The 12,488-nt window shown below is 45.1% G+C and overlaps 1 protein-coding gene across 1 annotated transcript in view; it reads left to right on the top strand.

The window, feature by feature from the left end:
* The window catches only part of GPAM (glycerol-3-phosphate acyltransferase, mitochondrial), a 30,285-nt gene extending 24,144 nt beyond the window's left edge, over positions 1-6,141 (top strand). The window contains exons 18-20 of the mRNA XM_090278584.1: positions 692-881; positions 2,116-2,174; positions 2,855-6,141. Of these exons, the coding sequence (XP_090134710.1) occupies positions 692-881; positions 2,116-2,174; positions 2,855-2,971 (366 nt within the window). The 3' untranslated portion in view covers positions 2,972-6,141. The remainder of the gene's footprint in view (positions 1-691; positions 882-2,115; positions 2,175-2,854) is intronic.
* The last annotated feature ends 6,347 nt before the right edge of the window (positions 6,142-12,488 follow it).

Below are 12,488 nucleotides of genomic sequence, written 5' to 3'. Positions count from 1 at the left end.
GGATTACTTCCTCTGCGGTGGGATAGCGCCCCTAGTTTACACACACACACAGAGTCAGGAGGTATAGCTTCTAGAGATCCCAAAGGACATTCGGAAGATTTTTCCATTTGGGTTTTTTCAGTTTCGAGATGGGGCAGTTATCTGGCTTGCACACACCAGAGGAGCGTAGCTGAATGTGCCTGTTTGGGGGGACAGTGAGAGCTTCCCCGTCACCACCACCATTTCGCTTCCTCCGCTGGACTGTGGGTTAAAGGACAGCTGAGGATGGCAGGAAGTGGGGACTGGGAAGGACTGAGATGATTCTGTGGTCTTGTCATGTGACCTTTTCATGCAGTTGAGTGACTGTCGAGCCAGGCTTCCGGCCCTGTAGAGTCTAACTTTGGGACCGGCTATTTTCAGTGATGACAACATGTCATACTTATGTCATTCAAGTATAACAATTTCTTCTAGGCAGATGCTCAATGAACGCAAACCTCAAGTACTATAAAAGTCAGTGATTACAAAAAAGAATGCATTTCAAAACCGATAGTCATTTCCAGCAGATGTTCTGTGCACATGGAGCATCAGGCTGCTTCTGGGTAATGACAGTGAGAGCCATCTGCTCAGATTATTGGGACTCCAAGGGAGTTCCTCTGTCAGCGAATCGTTTCTTCTGTCCCTTCTCCACGACTTGATCTCCACTCTTGCACAGGTGAGCCAGTCCAAGGAGCACCAGCAGTTCGTCACCTTCTTACAGAGGCTCCTGGGCCCTTTGCTGGAGGCCTACAGCTCCGCTGCCATCTTCATTTACAACTTCAGTGGCCCTGTTCCGGAGCCGGAGCTCCTGCAGAAGCTGCACAAATACCTCATCACCAGAACAGAAAGAAGCATCGCCGTCTATGGTATGCACGTCGCTAGTCTGGCTTCTTTTAAATCGACGACTTGTTTGATTATAGGAATCTGCTAATTGTAGGAAGTTGGGGGAAAAAATGGCAAAATTATCCTGACCTGTCACTTCAGAGTCCCATCTTTTGTGAGATTCATGCATGTTGTTGCATGTAGTTGTTTATTCTTGTTGCTTTGTAGTAGTCCATTGTAAAAATACCATGTTTTATTGATTCGTTATGATGTTGGTGGATATTTGGGTTGTTTGCAATTCAGAGCTACTATGGATAGTGGTACTCCGCACACGTTTGAATGTGTCTTTGGGTGAACATATGTGCGTGTTTGTTGGGTGCCTATCTAGGAGTAGAACTGCCTGGCCCCAGGGCGTGGTAAGTTTGGCTTTAGCAGGTCCTGATAAATGCTTCCTAAGTGGTGTGGCAGTCAGTCTGTACTTCCACCAGTGGCGTCTGTTCAGTCGCTCCACATCCTGGCCGGCCCTCGGTATTGCCTGTTGAATAAGAGGCATGATTGGCATGGAGGAAGCATTTTATACAGTATGGTTTGGAACTGAAACTACTTTGAATCAGTAAGTTTTAGAGGCTGAGAGATCTAGAGATAGCGTTTTATCTAGAGACATATATAGATCTGATCAGAATCCATATCTTGAGACAGGGTCAGCTCACTTCATAGATGAGGAAACCATCCGGGTCATACAACTAGTTAATAGGCAAGCCTGGGTTCAGAACTCTTCTGACTGCTAGACTTCTGCTCTTTCTGGTTCCACTGCTGTGGGAATCGTCTGTGCAGTTTAAAAGGATTTCTACATGTCTTGTTTGCCTCTCACAAAACCCCTTCAAGGTAGATGTTTTAGGTTTTTTTCTTCCTTCCTTCCTTCCTTCCTTCCTTCCTGCCTTCTTTCCATCCTGCCTTCCTTCCTTCCTTCCTTCCTTCCATCCTTCCATCCTGCTTTCCTTCCTTCCATCCTGCCTTCCTTCTTTTCTGCCTCTTTCTCCTTATTCTTCTCTCTTTCTCTGTCTCTTATTTTTTTCTTAAAAGATGACAAAGTGGGTTTAAAGAAGCAGTCAAGCATGTGAGACCTCCCAGGTCACCAGCAGCAGCCACAGGGCCCGACCTCAGCCTGCTGACTTGCCCTCGTCCTCTTTGCCACCTGCAGGCTTTCTTACTGTGGATATTGGATTTTGGGGATTTGCAGGGCCTGAACCTTTGACAGGTCTTCTTCTTTCTCTACAGCTGAGAGTGCCACATACTGTCTTGTGAAGAATGCTGTGAAAATGTTTAAGGATATTGGGGTAAGTGTCCACCACTTACGGTATAAAAACTTGTGCTGACTTCTGTCCTCTTTCTGTTAGATCTAGTCTGTTTGAGCCACCTTTGTGTTGGGGTGGACCCTCGGAGACCCCGTTTCTGCTGGATTAATCATGAAGGCGTTTCTGGGGACGGGTGGGGGCATGTTCAAGGCGAGGCCCATCAATACAGATTCTTTTGGAAGTTCCAAAATTTTGCTGGTCTTCACCTTCATTCCAAAACGGTGTATGCATAATGTGTCAACGTGCTCTGAGGTGCTGCTGCAGTCTGGCAGGGTGTTCATTATGCTGTGTGGCTCTCTGTTATTTTGTTGCGTTTACCAGTATTGCTGGAAGTATCCTCAGCTTTCCTTCACTTTCCCATCTTATGTGGGACGTGTGTCCCGTGGAGGTACAGTGGTCTTTGTAAGGGACTGTGTGTGACTTTTTTCTACGTAAGTTGTAGAGCGTATTCACTGGTTGCACTGAACTGAAAAAAGCGCCACACCTGCGCCCGTGACCGCCCACCCCCTACTCACAAACACACACGTACATGAACTTAAAGCCAGGATACGGGGTTATACACTTTACTCCTTTGGGAGGGTCCGGGACACAGGCCAGGACTGGCAACAGGAATATCCCCTTTTTTGGTGTGTTGCTTAATTTAATCTAAACTTTCTCTCTAGGTTTTCAAAGAGACCAAACAAAAGAGAGTGTCTGTTTTAGAACTCAGCAGCACTTTTCTACCTCAGTGCAACCGGCAAAAACTCCTAGAATATCTTCTGAGTTTTGTGGTGCTGTAGGGAGCGCCGGCACCGCTGGCAAAGGGAAGGGCGTGGACGAGTCCCTCGTAGGCTCCAGCCCTGGCCAGAAAGAGGGAGGTGCCGTCGTGTGGGCTGGCTGCCCCGTCCTGAAGTGACCTCCTGGAAGACAAGTGCCTTCTCCCCTCCCGGCGTCTGCAAGCACCCCAGCTCTGCGATGACACGGCAGCCTGCAGATGACACTTGGGGGGCCCTCAGCCTTCGTTTGCAATTGCTAATCAATAGGCTACAGAATGAAATCTCAAAAAATGGCTTTGGAGTTTATTAAAGATTTCTGTTTTAAGTATAACTGTTAAGCACTAATTACTGTGAAAGACAAAAATTGTAGTTGTGTTCTGAACTGAGTCTTGTGTAGTATACTTAATGTTGTCGGGGAAATTCATTGATATATTTTCTGATTAACTGTTAATCTTCCTTTAAAAATAATTAAGTCATCCATTTACTTTTTTTTTTTTCTTCAGTTTTATCTTTGTCAATAGAAGGTACATTTTAAATGGGAACACCTTTCACCCCAAAGTGCTTTACGAAAGTGTTTTAAGAACTACATGAAAACACATTTGATTAGGTAGGGATAGAGAGGATGTGATCTAATATTTAACACCAGGAAGTACATTTGGCTGGCAAGATTCAAGGTGAACTTGGCCAGAAAACTGACTTGGTGAAATTTCGCTCATTTAAAAAGGTACCGTTGAATTTTAAATGGCCAGCAAGTATTTAGGAATGACTTCTGTTTCTTATCTGTTTCCTTTCCCACCCCTCCTGTGGTACCCGCCTCTCACAGGTACAGCTGTTTTTTTGGAGACCCTCCAAACCAAGCAGCAGCTGGCCTGGCCTCGTTAGCTCGGCCTGACAGACGGCGTGGGCAGGAAGTGCTCCGCTTGCAGGCTTCTGGGCCAGGGCTCTCCCGTACGCACACAGCTTGTGCATGGAGCCTCGTCCAGGTGACTGGTACCTGCGCGAGCTGTGCCCTGCGCAACCTGGGTGGCATCCGTGGTGGCCCTGCTGACTGGTGAACAGTCAGAGGCATGTATGGATCTGTAGCTTTGAGGCGAAGTCGTGGCACTTTAAAAATTTAATGGGTTATATGCTTCAACTCCAATGCCACATGGTGGCAAATCATTATGAAAGCTTGTCTGTTCATACTAGGTAGGTGCCTTTTTGTGAGCAGGGAGCGTAAGTGTTAAGTGTGGTGATTGTGGTGATTTTTTAAAGATCATGTGATATTAAAATGTTTTCTAAAAGCTCATTGTTCCTTCTCTCCATGGTATTATGGAATGAGGAACTTTTCCTAATGAATATTGCATATATCTTTGAATTTAATATAAAAGTACTGAGAATGAAGTTTGTACTTTCATAAGCTTGTTTTTTAAACACTAATCGTATTTCATGACTATTCTGTGTGTTTGGGGAGAGGGAAGGATATTGACTGTTAATTCCCTTTGTATGAAATAATCTCATTTGAAACTCATAGCAATAATAAGTGCCGTTGTGGCCTGCCACTCTTCTTGGATTCCCCGTTTGGAATATATTCTTTCTTGACAGGAACTCATGCACCATTAAGCCAATGTCAATGTTGTCGCGGCTCTGGTGTGGAGTGGGGTCTTCACCTTGTAGCATCTTATTTCACTACCTGGGAGTTGTGTGTTTGGTGAAACACAGAGAGGCTTACCTCCCCGCTTTGTGTTCCTTATCTAGGCCAGCAAACATTGCACTAGTCTCTTTTATTTATCCCTTACATTAAAGGTCAAGGACTACTCAGACTGGGTCTTGGTTATCTGGAATGCTAAGGTTGGGACTGACTTCCTAGTGGATACTCCAGCCCCGCTTAGGACTTCCGCTGAGGGCTGCCACCTCGTCAGGCTGAGTAGGGAACAGGGGCTTCTCTGGCTGTATTTCCCCTTCGGTTGGTCTGTTTTCTAGAAACCTAATCAGATGCTTTGAGGAATGCAATGTGCAATTCACTAGCTCTCTCGCCACTTAACTCACTGTGAGACTAAATATGCATGCTTTTTTGTACTCAACTGGTGCTTTGAAAACCTTTTGTAAGGAAGAAAAATATCAACCAAAGTGATGCTCATCCAGGCAAGCTGACCCTTGAGTTACTTTTAGCACAGCCCGTACTTCAGTGCCTCATTACGGAGAACACACACGTCATCACACTAAAGCTTCCAGATAGCAGTTTTGCTTAAAAGATTTATTCTCATTGTTTTCCAAAAGCGAATGGCTTCCATGTAAGATTAAACACAGTAGGTGCTTGTAAATAATTTACTACACTCTATTGCATTTTTCCGAAACCGAAATGCATGCCCTCTAGGGAAAGACTGTGAGTCAAGTTAAAAAACAAACGAACTAAAAACCCCCAATAATAAATGATATGAAACTGCACTCTTTCAAAATGAGAATGTCCTAAGTAATTCAGAAGAGGGGAAGGAATTTTGGGCTCTCTTCAATTTTAAGGATAACGAAGGGGAAGGGCTAGAGTGGAATGTGTAGACCTCAGACAAGAAATACCAGGAGTCTTCCTTCTCAGATCCATGGAGCCTCTCGAAGTCTCGAGGGCGAGAGGAGGAACTCCTCGGGAACTGGAGCGACTGTAAGCTCAGCGGTGGCATTTGCGGTCACCTGGAGGGAAAAGCCTTTCCCGACGTTCGCCGTGCACTACGAGTGCGCTGTGTGGTGTCCACAGGGGTCTTGTGGAAGAAAGTGTCACTGGTAAAGTAAATTCGGACGTGGATCCTCTTTCCTAGAAACTGACAGTGCACCTCAGTGCAGTCAGGGCTCAGGGTCTGCGGGGACCGAGCCTGTTTAACCCAGCGTTTCCAAAGTCGTCACCCCAGGACCTCTTCCCCCTTCTGGACATCTCCGAACCTCTCACTTGTTTCCCTTGGGGAACATGTTGGGGAACACTAGGGTGGGTAGTTCTTAAGGACACAGAACAACTAGCGGGTGGCACTGAGGCAGAATTCACATGACTTTTGCACAATCAAATGTTACATTTGATGGCTCTATTTTTCCTCCCCTGGAGACCATAAGCACCTAAAACGGGAACAGGTGGTCAGAGCTCTTTCCTGTGACGGAAAGATCAGCCTTCAGTGATCCCAGGCTTTTCACTGAGCGTCGCAAAATTAACAAAGATTAACTGGGGTAAATAAGATTTTTACTTTGATTTAGAAAAGAATATTACACAATTGAATGTTCAATAGATTTTTATCCACAATTCTAGTGTTTAGAAGTGACAGAACCTATTACTGAAGTTTATAAGACTTAATTTGGAATGTAAATCTGTTTTTTAAAACACTTTTTAGGACCTTGAGACTTGACAGCTGGCATTTGAGTTTAATACAAACTAATGATTGCATTTTGACTTTATTTCTAAACACCTAAAGCTCCGAAATGCCTTGATGGAAGGTGTTAAACTATTTGCCTGTTGTACAGAGAAACATTAAATTGTGTAAAGAGTTACTCTTACTGTGAAATAACATGACGTGATTTTGTGAGAGATACTTCCTTGGAAACTTTGATTGATTTTTATGCCTGTTAATGTGTTGTAAGAAGCGCAGAATTGTAGTTTTGTTTTAATAAACCAAAAAAATGAATATATTCTTGATGTCTTGCATCTGTAGTTAAAAATTTTCTACATATTCCACTATACAAACAATTGTTCTTGTTTGATTTTACATAGAACTTCACTAAAATGCTTATAAGGAATAATCTTACATAAATTTATGAGCTTGCAAAGTAAGATTTTATTATTGACTCAGAGCTCTTGAAAAGTGATCAAGCATTTGGAGAGGTGGAGATCTACATCTTAGCTATTGCTCTTGTTAGTAAATATTCGATCACAGATAGATTCCTTGAGTGTCTTTGCACTTGGTGCTTCTGTCATATTTCATATATTCAGTTTATGATAGTATGTACTGAAGTGTTTGGTTTTTTCCTACTAATTGAGAATAATTGCTCAAAACATATTAGTTTACTTTTTGACAAGTATGGCAACTATAAAAGCCCTATTGTCTGTGGATCCTTAAGCAGCACTTAAATGCAGCCTACTCTCAAGAGTTCGCCCTCTGCAGGGCGTGGTCCCTAGCTGCCTGGCGATGCCCTCCCTGGCCTCTGGGTGGGTGACGTGGCAGCTGTGCACCTGACACCCAAGACCACCTGGTCCATGCTCTGCCAGCCTCTGTCTCTGAACTTTGTACTTGAACCCTCCGATTTCCTCTGGGATGTTGTGGCCATGACTGTGCCCTCGCCCTTTGCTACCTTCATTCTTTCTTTTGCTCTAACAACTCGTCTGCGTTCAAACATGACCTTCCCTTATCACAACAAAATTAGAACTTTTACAACTACACTTTTTTTTTTAAGAAGATGAATTTTGAAGCCTAATCTCTCTTTAAAAAAATTATTGATTCGAGAGAAAAAGGAAGGAAGAGAGAAACATCGATTGATTGCCTCCTAGATGCAGCCTGATTGGGAATCGAACCCACGACCTTTCGGTTTACAGTATGACACTCCAACCAGCTGAGCCACACCAGCTGGAGCTGCAACCTAGTCTCTTAATGTTTAGTCCTGTACTCACTAATTGTAATCTTTCCCCTTTTTAACACTTCGCAGTCTGCCTTACACACGTGTATCTAGTAAAATTCTAACGTTCTGCCATGACAAACACAAAGGCATCTTCTTAGCTGTTATCCTCAGCATCCGTGATGTCCAGACCACGGCCTGGTCACTCGCCTGGAGGCTGCTCCCGCTCCTTCAGTTCCCACGGCTCTCTTGTCTTTGTCTATTTCCCACAGCGTGGTTCTTCTCCCTCTTCCTTGTCTCCTGTCCATTACAAGGTGGTCCTGGTGGTGTCACTGGATCCTCTATTGTCTTTACACTTTTGTCTGAAATGTGTATTTTTTAATGTGAAAGCCCCCAATTTTTGCATGTTGGTACAACAAGCTGGATCATGTAAACCGGTTCTCTGGGCCATTTCTACCTTGTCAGCTGCCAGTCCATGTCTTATGACCCAGGACAAAGAGGTTAATGAAAGGATCCACTCTAGGGACTCCTCCCAGGAGCCAGAGGCCATCCAGTGTTGGGGGAAGGATGACCGTGTTCATCGGAGTGAAGTGTGGAGGGATGAAGTCATGAAGCAGGGCTTTGGGGAGGACCCCTGGGGGATGTTTAGCCACACAACGGGCGTCTGAGTCAGCCTTTGATGCCCAGCTCATTGCCTTGCCGTTACCGAGGAAAGCATATGTCAAAAGCCAGTATTGGCCTAGTCAGTGGGCTTGTACTAGAGTAAAAAAGCTACTTCACACTTAAAGTGATTAGAATAAAGTTGTGAACAGAGTCAGTTTCCAGCCTTCTGGGAAAATACCTTGCCACTTCCTATTGCAGGTTAGTTGAAAATTAGAAGGAAAAGAACCTGCCCTCAAACACCGGCTGAAAGTCCTTGACTTACAAAGCTAAGATCTACAACTTATCGGATGTGAGATGGCTGTGTGAGGCAAGAGCAGGGATAGGTATCTTTCCCCTCGCTTCTTTCTGGGGTCTTTACCAGTGGGCTGATCCTACACCTAGATCCTTGTTTGCCTGCAATGGTCCCTTTCTAATGATTAAAAATGCCCCCTTTGACTCTCTAAAGAGTCTAGGTCTGGGTAACAGAACATATGTGTACCTACACACACATACATACACCCTTGTATTTATCACCTGAGAACTTCTGTCATCGTCCAATTTACTTGCAAGAAAATGTTTATAAATATCTAACCGCTGCTTTTTGAACCAATCTTAGCACTTATTGGGGGACAGAAGAGAAGCGGCCCAGATGTTCCCCAAGTAATGTCCCCGCTTTACAGAGTCCCACAAAGACCATCTCCTCCAGTACTTTCGGAAGACTTGAGGCCAAATTCATCTGCTTCGTTATTTCTCCATTGTTGCAATGGTGAGCAGAACATCGCCACTCCTAGCTGTATGACTAGGTGTGTGTAGCAGGGAAGAGCTGCCTGTCTCCCTCATAAGGGGACAGTGGAACAGCCATCATGAGGACTTGAAGGAAGGGTCCTTCCCTGCTCCCGGTAGCTCAGAGGTCCTCAAGCCCGATCGCCAGACCAGCAGCATCAGCACTACCTGGGAACTTGCTGAAAAAGCGAATACTTTGGGCGCCACCCTAGTGCCCAGCAATCTGCTTTAATAAGTCCTAGTGATTCTAAGGCACATAAAGTTTGAGAGCCCCGGCTCTAGACATGTTGCCTTGGCAGCAAACACCGGGGTTTCACGGTTCTGCACAGTGTGCCCTGGAAGTGAAAACAAGGGAGGCGGATGGGAGATAAACACCTTTTCCAAAGTGGCTTCTTCTCAGTGGAGTATTAAAGCCACCAAGTTAACTTGACCTAGCTGAGCTTTACAATGTCGGTGCTTGGGCCCTTTATGAATGCCGAGATGCTTCTGCACTGGAACACAGTAGTCTTGGACCTTGTCATTGCTTAGCCATCTGTCTAGATGATAGCATAGCTCCTGAATTGTGTGACTTGTCATATGGGTACTTCTTGGCCCTTGAGCTATGAAAGGAAAGGCTAGCCCAAGTTTTATTCTGTGTGTGAGTTTTGTATACTCCCCCCCCCCCTTTAAAATAAAAAGGCTGTATAAAGGAATGTAGCAGAAAGAGCGTGAAGTTTGGTGGTGGGGCAGTGAACCTAGGATTGAGGTTGGCTCCCTTGTGACATGCAGGAAGACTTTGAACTAGTGACATCACATTGGTGCACACGGTTGTCCTCTGTGTTGTATGGAGATAGTCTCACAATGGACTTTTGAAGGAGAAATTAGGTGGAATGAATGTGCTTTGCAAGTGTGAAAGAATTGCAATGGTGGGGTATTTGTTTTGCACTATTTTCTATTTAGGAAAGAAAATTTAGCTTTGAGAGTGACACTAAGAGTCACCTAGTATCCAGCCCTCAAGTTTTACAGAAGAGAACAAACATCTCCTGGGCCCATGACCACCAGCCAGATGGAATGCGAACACATAAGCATAACATCAAGCTCCTGTCCAGTGAAGCAGCGATGATCCATGTGCTTGGTGTGGAACTTAGAAAGTTACATAATGTGGTGCAATGAGATGGGAGTTCATTGGCTCCAGCAAAACAATGCGCTAGACACGCTTATCCCTGGGGCGCATTTGTACGTACAGAGTTAGGCATCGCACTAAGCACCGTTCAAGTCTCGGGGGCAAGTACTGGTAGCCCCATCTTACCAATGACAAAACGGAGGCTCAGGGGTGAGGTGGCTTGCTGAGGACGTCTGCCAAGGCAGGACTCAGACTTGCTCTTAATCATGGTGAGGCATTTCTTCCTAGGGCTTTGTAAACTCTGGATCAATTGACAGAGACATGGGGGAACAGAGCAGAAAGCAAGCAATAGTTCTTGTCAGGACAGGGCAGGGTGGGGGCAGAATGTCAGGGTTCTTTCCCTTCGTTCCACCAATTTTTTTTCTTTAAGAATCCATTGTGAGATTGGCCTCACAGAATACAGAGGACAACCATGTGCACCGCGGTGCTGTGACTACCTCAGAGGAGTGGGCTGAAGCCCTCTTAGATTGTGCCTTAGAGGTTAAAGATCGTTAGGATTTGCTACCGTTCATTGCGTCTATTTGCTATACTGCAGAGCTGTAACTCAACAGTGAATAGTATATGTGCTGGAGAAAGCCATCCAGAGACCCCTGGTTGACCAGAGATCAGTGGGAGGCTCCTCTCCTGGTCTTTGGAATGTATGTTCTGCCTGCTGTTCCTGCCCTAGCAGGCATTTCAAGGATGAGGCCTTGAGGGAGTAAGGTGGTGTTCAGACCATCTGGACTGTGTGCATGTGACTGAAGAACCAAGCCAATGCCTCTGTATGCCCTGTCTTATGGCTGCCCAGGTCAAGCTTCGAATGTAAGTCCCTTGCGTATTAAGACTGCAACCTACCCACCTGGAGTGGTTGCTTCTTTCTTCCTTCTCTTCTTACTCTGTGTACAAGGGACAGTTTAAGACCTAACCATATGATAACATTTTTATTACCCCATGTGCCAGACTCCATGCTGACCTCTTGGCAGTGGTCCTAAAGACCCTCAGAAGAACCTGGATGTAAACAATTATTCCAGATCACTTTGCTGGCAGGCTGTGGGGCTAGCTCTTAGACTTGATCTTCAACACTGTTTTACAAATGCTCAGTGGAGGGTCTCAGCATCTCTGGTGGGCCCGTGTCTGGAAGAGAGAACCGATAACATTGAAACAGAGTCTGCAGAGGGCCCTTCTCTGGGCAGTGTTTGAGCACAAGGCAGGCTTTCATGGGGCTCACTTTGAATTCTTCTACTGTGTTCACTGGGTTGGAAAAGCCACTGTCTTTTGTGCAGAAGGAAGAGGGACACTACCCTGTCCACCCTGCCTTCCCTCCCTGCAGGCTGCCATCCTGGCCCCTTCAATGCACTGAATAAATCACTTCTAAATCTGAAATCCTCTGACTGGAATGATGGTAACAGGGCCAGAGCTACATTCTGCTTTTAAGGCTCTAAATGACCAGTCATTTGGTACAAAAAGTTTGTTCCATGTCTGCATGGGGAATTCTTGCAGAATCTGTTTGGCTGGAGCCTTCCAAACTCATTAACTTTTCCCCACAGCAGGCAAATTAATTTGGGAAGTATGTCTAAAATGGGCAATGGACAGAGCCTTTGTTTGTGATCAGGAGGAAGCCTGCTGTGTATTGGCATCAATGCTGAATCTGGCTCATTCTTGATGAACATTCATTGTGCTTCTCTAATCTGCTAAACGAGGAGGGTCTGCTTATATGGTGGGTCCATGGTTGTTGTTTTAACTCAGTTTTACGAATAATAAAATCTTGTCTGTGCCCAGATAATAATTTCACATAAGTAAAGGTAAAATGTAAAGTTTGAAAGAGGAGAAATTGTCAGCAAGGGCATTTGGGTCTCGCAACACTGCGAAGGTCCAGAAGGTGGCAGCCACTGAGCATGGGGTCCCTGCAGCAGAGCCGATCACACCAGCCAAAGACAGGTGACACCAACCAACAACCAGAAAAACACCAACTTTAAAAATTACAAAATAATTTCTGTGACTTTTTTATTATGGGGGGAGAGAGAGAGAGAGAGAGAGAGAGAGAGAGAGAGAGAGAGAGAGAGAGAGATTTGTTGTTCCACATATTTATGCCCTGATTGGGGATCAAACTCGCGCAACCTTGCCATATGGGAATGACGCTGTAACCCACTGGACTACCTGGCCAGGGCTGATACAAAATAATTTTCAAGGATGAAATGCTTTATTTCATGTAAGTGCCTGGCAAGGTCTTTAGTAATATGGGATTTGTAAAGTCTGCAAATTAGAGTTAGTAACTGGTTATAAGATTTTGGGCAAACACTTGATTCTCCCATTTGTAAATTGGGGCCAAAAAAGAAGAACCCCAGGTCTCTCACTGGAGTGCTGGGAAACCTGACTGAGCCAGTGGGTGGCGCTTTGTAAGTGTAATTTATT

The sequence above is a fragment of the Furipterus horrens genome, unplaced genomic scaffold (genome assembly GCF_987537825.1).
Source record: "Furipterus horrens unplaced genomic scaffold, mFurHor1.1.pri manual_scaffold_5, whole genome shotgun sequence".
Taxonomy (NCBI): domain Eukaryota; kingdom Metazoa; phylum Chordata; class Mammalia; order Chiroptera; family Furipteridae; genus Furipterus; species Furipterus horrens.
This window is presented reverse-complemented; position numbering and strand designations above follow the sequence as displayed.